Source organism: Adiantum capillus-veneris, chromosome 22 (assembly GCF_014529385.1).
Source record: "Adiantum capillus-veneris isolate H3 chromosome 22, ASM1452938v2, whole genome shotgun sequence".
Taxonomy (NCBI): domain Eukaryota; kingdom Viridiplantae; phylum Streptophyta; class Polypodiopsida; order Polypodiales; family Pteridaceae; genus Adiantum; species Adiantum capillus-veneris.
Window position 1 is genome coordinate 148,808,341 of NC_140952.1, and position 8,524 is coordinate 148,816,864.

Consider the following 8,524-nt stretch of genomic DNA (forward strand, 5'->3'; position numbering starts at 1 on the left):
AGCAAGTCTCACAGTGATGTGTATGCCAAGGGTTTCTATTAATTGGTCAAATACAGTTCAGAAACTTTGCCAAATCGTGATGGATGGACACTGCCGAGGGTTGGTGGATCTCGCTCTCAAATGGTGCTATGATTTATGGAGGGTGCTTATTGTCTAGATGCTAATACCTAGCAAGTCACCGATCGAACAGTATGGCAAGCAATCATGGTTTTCAAATGGCTAGTCAACTCTCTTTGTGATCCTTAGCTAAGCATGGGTTTTTTGTGGTGGAGCGGGGATCAAATCCGCATCATGGGTGTGGAAGCAAATTGAGAAAGCATGATTTTTATGTAGAGAGGATGGTGATGATGAGAGGCTAAAGCAGGGCTTATCTTTTTGGGACGGCAGGAGGTGGATATCCGACCAACCTCATGGAGAAAAGTGCCAGAAAGGCTGCCAAGCAAGGCTTTTAAAAATATAGCTTTAATCTATTAAACGGCAAAAAAAATAAAATTATGTCGGGCTGCAGTCGACGCGCAGCGCATGCAGGAGGAGGGTGCCATCTGGGGGCTGCATGAAGGAAGCACCAGCACTTGGAGATTGGAAGGAAAGGGATGCCAGATCGGGTAGCATGCAAAGGAGGCACTAGTTGAGGAGGGCCGGCCAGTGGCATGGATGAAGGTAGCGCTACCAGTTGAGAGGACAGGCCTTGGCGAGACGGAGGGGAACCGGGTTGGAGGGGTTATGAGTTGAGGAAAGGGCGCTGCAGGAGGGACGCCAAGGGGTTGCAGGAGGTGTGTGTTGGCTTGTGAGAGGCCGCCAGGGCAAGACAGGGCAGAGTCGCCACCTGGATGATGCGCATGAAGCAGAGGGGGCTGCAGGGCAGCGTGATCAAAGAAGGGAGTTGAGGGCTGCAGAGAGGGCGGCCAGTGATTGGGGACCTCAAGGGAGGTGCTCCTTGCAGGTTGGAGGCTGACCCTCGGGTATTGGAAACAGGGCCGCAAGGCCGGCTATGAAGGAGAAGGGTGTTTTTTTGGCGCTATCAGGAAGGAAAGGGGAGCGCTAAAGGTTAGAGGTTCCGAGTCTAAAGAGAGAGTCAATGATGGCCCAGGAGGAGCTGCAAAAGGGTGTTTGGGAACTGCAAAGGAGTGTTGTAATTCGGGACGACAGAGGAAGCTATGGCAGAATATGGTTTAAATGAAGGAGAGGACATGACAGCGCTATAGGTCACAGGTTGGTGGACTAGGTCGAGTGCACATAAGGGCTTGTTGAGAATTGAGAGTTTGGTGGCTTTGAGGACAGAGCAGAGGAGTGCAAGGACTGGTCGCGAGCCATGCATGAGAGAATGAGGAGGGCATGTTACCATTCAAGTCAGTATAGTAATCATTCAGTTGTTGATTCTATGGTTCCTAGTTTCTATCTTTTGCTTGTATCCTATGATGCATAGAATACATATGTGCTTTCTATATGGATGTTGGTGTGTACAAGTCTTCAAGCTTGAAGAAAACGGGTGTATGTCAAGGATTGGGTAGGATTTTGAGTGTAGCTTGCTATTGGATTGACTATATGGTGTTCTAAAGGGTTTTAAATGAGGGCCATCATGATATGCTTTGCAAATGGGTATGTATAGTCGGGGTTGGTCGAGATCAGGCTCGGACATTGATTGTTTGTAGATTGTGTATCGAGATGTGTGTTTGCTAGAGGATAGGGGTGCTATGAAATCACTGGGCTATAGAGAGGCATTCAGTTAGTGTGCCCGTGGTTTTCCCATTTTCCCCTTTCCATCTTGTGGTGCCCCCACTAAGGATCCACTGATTGCTCCCTAACAAGGTGTTCTTGAGTCAGGATGGAGCAGGAATTTGTTCCAGTGTTCAAAGGAGATGAAGATGCTGACGAGTGGATTGCCGATTTTAGCTATTTATGCTGGCAGTATTGCAGATGCCAGGTGATGAGGCAAAGCTCCAAACTCTAACTTTGGTGCTGCGAGGTAAAGCAAAAGTTTGGTTTGATGGTTTAGAAGATGCACACAAGCAGACTTGGATCGGATTTCGAGAGCACTTTCTACAAAGGTATCAAAAAGTGGTGTCGGCTTCAGAAGCAGATGCAAAGCTCAAAGGCTTGCAGCAAGAAGTAAGTGAGTTTCGATGCTTTTGTTGCTAAATTTGAAGCATGTTGGGGGGATTTTGTGGCTGCTACCCAAGCAACCAATGCGGGATACTTTAAGCTAGAAAGGTTTCTATCATGTTTGCATCCTTATGTTCGTGAGAAAGTGGAGTATGAAGAGCCAAGCACTTATGACGAAGCTGTCAGAGTTGCCAGAGCAAAGAGTCGAAAGATGAAGAAGAAGACGGAGGCAGGATTGCTACAGTCTGCAATCACTGTAGCCAGTGGACCCAGGTCCACACAGATCAATGAGCATCAAAAGGTAAAAGCTCCTTTTTTTGTTGATATGAATGTGATCAAAGCACGTGAAGTTGATTCCAGGGTAGAAGAGGTAGAAGAAGTGCCAACAAGGGTTCAAAAGGTGCAGAGAGGCATATTCAGGGTGCCACCCAGTTTGCTTCCTCAAGAGAGAGATGGTAAAAGATCTTAAAGAAGAGGTGTCGGTTCCAAAACCAACAACGAGGAAGGAAGCAGTGATCCAAGAATTGACAAGTTCAAAAGAGGAGTCCGATTGTTCTCATAGCTCCAACAGCAGTTTGGACACAGCAGTTTGGACACAGATACCATGTGGGAGACGAAGTCCTTGTCTTCTAGGTAAAAAACTTATGATGTTTTTCATGTAGATGAAGTGGAGAACAGTGTATGTGAGCTGCCTACCAGCCAGCTAAAGGTCGAAGAGGCATATAGTGTTTCACCTTGTGTGAATCTGCCAGTCAAGCAGCCCTATCAAATGTCGTGTGATGGTGAGTCCCTATTGCAGGAAGAGGTATGGTTTGATTGTGCATCCAGTTTGATTCAAGAGCAGGCTCTTGAGAATGACTTGCAGGAGCTAGAAGCAGAAATAGAGGTATGTCGAAGTGATTTGTCTATGCAGGGGGTGGGGCAACCTTGACTTGGGTGAGCATGTAGAGGTGTACTTTGAAATTTCAGAGTTTGTGTGTGACCGTGGAGAGTTAGCTCTGGCAGATGACTCTATGTAAACTGATATAGGTGCAGCCTATGAGAGCAAGGCTCCATGCAAAGAGGAAGGTTCCACCAACCTTGCAGGTGATGAGGTATTTGAACAGGTTGAAGCTCTAGCAATCATGTTCTTGAGTATGAGAAGGTGGCCTTGGAGCCATTTACAGAGGTTGGGATACAGGTTTGCAAAGGAATCAGGTTTTCTTGGCTATGCAGCAGGTGAAGGCAAATTGCAGGGTTTTGCTATTTTATGGGATGCTATGGATACATGTGTTATGGGAGGTTGCTTAACAGGTGTCTTTGTGTCAGTGGCGAGGTTTTTTTGAAGAAGAATATACAATGGAGGGTTCTCTCGCAGATGGAATGATAGTGGTTTATGGTATAGGTGCTTCAAGTGAGCAAAAGCATGCTTATGGTTGGCAGCAAGGATTATGGATGCAGGGTGACAAAGCTCCATGCTATGAAGAGCTGTTAGGGTGCAAGTTTATTGGCCTACAAATGCAAATGAAGACTTGGATATACATGCTTTATAGGTGGATGGCCATGGTCATTGTTTTGTTTTTTATCTAGGTGGAGCCTATAGTATGATTGGGGGAGTTGTGCGCTTTCCATTTGAGTATGATTGGGGGAGCTGTGCGCTTTTCATTTGACCCTGGCGGGTGATGCAGTAGCAGATGGTTTTCTCTCTATCTCTATCCTATCTACATAGCCGCTATATTATCATTTTTCTTATGCAGCCTATGTAGCTATGTTATATCGTTTTCTCTATGCAGTACTATTTTACCTAAATAATGCTACAGTCGAACATGAATGCTCAACGAGGGCCTGTGGGCAATGATGTGCACCCAGTTTCTGTCGACACAAGGAGAAGCCAGCAGCAGGAGTATGGCATCAGGCAGGATGATGGTATCGGATTTTGGCAGGTCTCAGGTGCATTTTGGAGCAAGTCTCACAGTGATGTGTATGCCAAGGGTGGAGCTCTATTAATTGGTCAAATACAGTTCAGAAACTTTGCCAAATCCTGATGGATAGACAGTGTCGAGGGTCGGTGGATCTCGCTCTCAAATGGTGCTATGATTTATGGAGGGTGCTTATTGTCTAGATGCTAATACCTAGCAAGTCATCGATTGAACAATATGGCAAGCAATTATGGTTTTCAAATGGACAGTCAACTCTCTTTGTGATCCTTAGCTAAGCATGGGCTTTTTGTGGTGAAGCGGGGATCAAATCCATGTCATGGGTGTTAAAGCGAATTGAGCAAGCGTGATTTTTATGTGGAGAGGATGGTGATGATGAGAGGCTAAAGCGGGGCTTATCTTTTTGGGACGGCAGGAGGTGGAGATCCGACCAACCTCATGGAAAAAAGTGTCAAATTGGGAGAGGAATTGAGCGAGGTGGGAAAGGCTGCCAAGCAAGGCTTAAAAAAATATAGCTTTAAGCTATTAAAAGGCAGAAAAAAAAACTTATGTCGGGCTGCAGTCGACGAGCAACGCATGCAGGAGGAGGGCGCCATCTGGGGGCTGCATGAAGGGAGTGCCACCCCTTGGAGATTTGAAGGAAAGGGATGCCAGATCGGGTAGCATGTAGAAGAGGCACTAGTTGAGGAGTGGCGGTCAGTGGCATGGATGAAGGTAACGGTGCCAGTTGAGAAGGAGAGGCCTTGGCGAGACGCAGAGGAACCGGGTTGGAGGGATTATGAGTTGAGGAAAGGGTGCTGCAGCACGGCCGCCAAGGGGTTTCAGGAGGTGTGTGTTGGCTTGTGAGAGGCCAACACACAAGACAGGGTAGAGTCACCACCTGGGTGATGCGCATGAAGCAGAGGGGGCTGCAGGGCAGCGTGATCAGAGAAGAGCGTTGAGGGCTGCATAGAGGGCGGCCAGTCAGTGGGGGACCTCAAGGGAGGCGCTGCTTGCAGATTGGAGGCTGACCCTCGGGTATTGGAAACAGGGCCGCAAGGCCGGCTATGAAGAAGGGAGTTTTTTGGGCGCTATCAGGAAGGAAAGGGGAGCGCTAAAGGTTAGAGGTTCCGAGTCTGAAGAAAGAAGCGATGAAGGTCGAGGAGGAGCTGAAAAAGGCTGGCTGGGAACTGCAAAGGAGCGCTGTACTTCGGGACGACAGAGGAAGCTATGGCGGAATATGGTTTAAATGAAGGAGAGGAGATGACAGCGCTATAGATCACAGGTTGATGGACTAGGTCGAGTGCACATAAGGGCTTGTTGAGAATTGAGAGGTTGGTGGCTCCGAGGACAGAGCAGAGGAGTGCAAGGACTGGTCGCGAGCCATGCATGAGAGAATGAGGAGGGCATGTTACCATTCAAGTCAGTATAGTAATCATTCAGTTGTTGATTCTATGGTTCCTAGTTTCTATCTTTTGCTCGTATCCTATGATGCATAGAATACATATGTGCTTTCTATATGGATGTTGGTGTGTACAAGTATGCAAGCTTGAAGAAAACGGGTGTATGTCAAGGATTGGGTAGCAGTTTGAGTGTTGCTTGTTATTGGATTGACTATATGGTTTTCTAAAGGGTTTTAGATGAGGGCCATCATGATATGCTTTGCAAATGGGTATGTATAGTCAGGGTTGGTCGGGATCGGGCTCCGACATTGATTATTTGCAGATTGTGTATCGAGATGTGTGTTTGCTAGGAGATAGTGGTGTTGTGAAATCACTGGGCTATAGAGAGGGATTCAGTTAGTGTGCCGGTGGTTTTTCCATTTTCCCCTTTCTAGCGTGCTTTGGCATTAATGTCTTCATCTTCCAGTTGTGCAATACAGTTTGATGGATTCAAGGTGATTTGTATCTTTTAAGCTCTCTCATTTGAGCTGGTTTGAGAATGTTAGTGTGTTTCATTGCCAAATTCTTGTCCATTGTAAGAGGGTACTGTGGTGAGAGGTCTCCCACACCCTAAGACAGTGTGGGTATTGGTAGTGTTTTAACATTGGATTAGTTTCATGCAAGCTCTATGATAGCATCTTAATAAACAACATCATTTTTCTCCGTCTCTCCCTTGCTCTATATTATTCTTGCTCCACATGATGTGTGTCTTTGAGTGAGACTATTTGTGTGTGATTTGTTGCACCTTCTCTTTGTCGAGACAAGAACCCTCTTGCGTCCTAGTTCGCATCCATAACTAGGTGGTGTCCCTCTTCTTTTGTTTGGTTTGACTATGGATTTGTTGTTTTTTGGTGTGCTTGTAGTTACCCCGGCCCCAATTGAGCAGCATGCATGGGAGCCTTGAGGAGTATTTAGAGGTCACTCCTCTTGTTGCCCACCCCGGACGGCCTCAATTTTGGTGCCCCCACAGAGGAGGACTTTGTGTATTTTGTTGTTTCATATTGTATGAATGCTTGGCTTCTAGCTTATTCAAGTAGGTTGCATGAATCACGAAAACTTGTATGATCCATTTATTCCCATTGCAAGGCAAAAGGTGCATATCATTGTTAGTACTAAATTACAGTTTCAACGAGTAATTCGCAGAATTTTTGGCCCTTTTAGATTGGCCAAAATAAACGCTTCAGTAAATCTTTTTATTTTACCTCTCATTAGGTACGACCTTAGTTTGAACGTATATATCTTTGTTGTATTTTAGGCATTAGGTCATGCATAGACCATGGATAATGGTCCAGGAATAGAGAATTTTTCTTTTCACTTCACACCATGTATTAGGATAAATATCACACTTAGTAGAAAGATCCATTTTCAACAACACATGGTGTTCATGTTGGTGCTCAAAGAGTAGGAGAAATTCTTGCGTCACCAAACCCTGTCATCCTACCTCTTATTGACTATCACACATCCTTTGACGTGAATGTCTTCAGTTTGTTCTAGAAACAAATTACAACCTAGCAAACATTGTGTGTGTAAATCTTTCTAAGAAAAAAAAAAGGTATTTTCAAATTATTTCAATATGGTCCCAATGCCAAATGTCAGGATATCCTCTCTTTTTTGGAGAGCCTGGCGAGGATGCTGAGCTTTTTTTGGCAAATTTCAAAATGGCTTGTCGTATAAAGAGAGTGATAGGAGATGATGAATGCTTAGAAATGGTTGAGGTAGTCTTAAGAAAAGATGCTAGTACTTGGTTTTCATCTCTGTCTGAGGAAGTTAGAGGAATCTATAGAGAGGTTTTGGATCATATTAAGCGTTATTTTTTCAAATCCCAAAACAAGAAAAAACTATGGCAAGATATCATTTCCCACAAGCAAAAAGACCTGGATGACTACTACACCTACAAGCAAGAGTTCTTATGTCTTTGGGCTATATGGGTAAGGAACATTGCTAACCCCGGGGATGGTGCTGAATTTCTAAAAAAGGAGAGATTCATAGCGAGGTTATTTTCTACACTCAAGGTAAAATTTGAGGCGGGTGCACTTGCTACCTTTGATGCCACCCAAACTAGGGCTTCCTTGAAGTACAAGAAATTAAAGTGCATTCAGGGAGAGCTTCGAGTAGAGGGTCCTAGACCTAGGGAGATGATGCAAGCATCTACTTCTAAATAGATGCCCGAGGTAATAGCCGAGGTAATTGAAAAATTGAATGAGTCTTTGAGAAACTTGTCAATTCATCTTGCACAAGCTGTGGGTCCCAAGGGACAAACAAAGAAAGCGGAAGCGAGAACCACGACCCAGGCGAGTACTACAATGTTGCAATAGTGGAGAATCTGGGCATGGGATGTATAATTTTCCTTGGCCCCGTGGGGAGCGAGGGAGACCTAACTTGAATTACCCAGTGATGAATACAGGTGAAGGAACTGGTCAAAAACCAATGCTTCTACAAAGACCAAATGGGGCAAGACCACCTCCACGAGGAGTGAAAGGAGTTTCACCGTTGACGGATCTAAATGTGCATGTGGTAGAGGTGAGAAATTCTAATGAGGTTGACAGGGAAGCAAATGGCATCAATGTCTACCAATTCTTACACTTGCCTCATTATCCCCTCTTGTTGAGCTTGACAGGCTCAATAAGGAGGCTTGTTAGGCGGTGAGCTTCTAGGTAGAAGCTCTATCTTGTGATTATCATCCCCTCATTTTGGAGGTAGCTCCGTAGGGATGTCATTTATGAACACATCTTGGAATCCATTTAGGAAATTAGATAGTTCTAATTACTCTTGATTCCTACCATGTACACTTGATAAAACATTAGGATCATTTGTAAACTCCTTGACAAAAATCATGTACGCAAAAATCAAGCTTTTTCATTGATTTGTCAAAAGCAAGACAATTTACAAGGGGTATGGTACGACCAGGCTCATTGGCGTCTATGTACATATCCTTTTCCTTGTACTTGAAATACACTTCTTTTAGGGAACTTTACATTGACAAGGAGGAGGTCAAACCATGGTGCCCCAAGGACGACATCTTCATGCTTAAGAGGGGAGATGAAGAAGTCTTCTTTATCAACATAGGCTTGGACATGAAGCCTC

The 8,524-nt window shown here is 45.1% G+C and overlaps 1 protein-coding gene across 1 annotated transcript; it reads left to right on the forward strand.

The window, feature by feature from the left end:
• The first annotated feature begins 434 nt into the window (after positions 1-434).
• LOC147430412 (uncharacterized) lies at positions 435-2,248 on the forward strand. The gene is made up of 5 exons (XM_086494870.1): positions 435-605; positions 739-930; positions 1,026-1,170; positions 1,277-1,349; positions 1,825-2,248. Exons 1-5 carry the CDS (start codon positions 523-525, stop codon positions 1,926-1,928), a joined length of 597 nt encoding a protein of 198 aa, XP_086350996.1. The 5' UTR covers positions 435-522; the 3' UTR covers positions 1,929-2,248.
• Positions 2,249-8,524: the final 6,276 nt, after the last annotated feature.

Bases quoted from the DNA above. Each gene is read 5' to 3' on its own strand.
- LOC147430412 (XM_086494870.1), top strand. From the start codon at position 523: ATGCAGGAGGAGGGTGCCATCTGGGGGCTGCATGAAGGAAGCACCAGC. The intron at 606-738 runs GTAGCATGCAAA...AGTTGAGGAAAG, and splicing joins GGAAAGGGATGCCAGATCGG to GGCGCTGCAGGAGGGACGCC. The intron at 1,171-1,276 runs GTTTAAATGAAG...GGTGGCTTTGAG, and splicing joins GGAAGCTATGGCAGAATATG to GACAGAGCAGAGGAGTGCAA.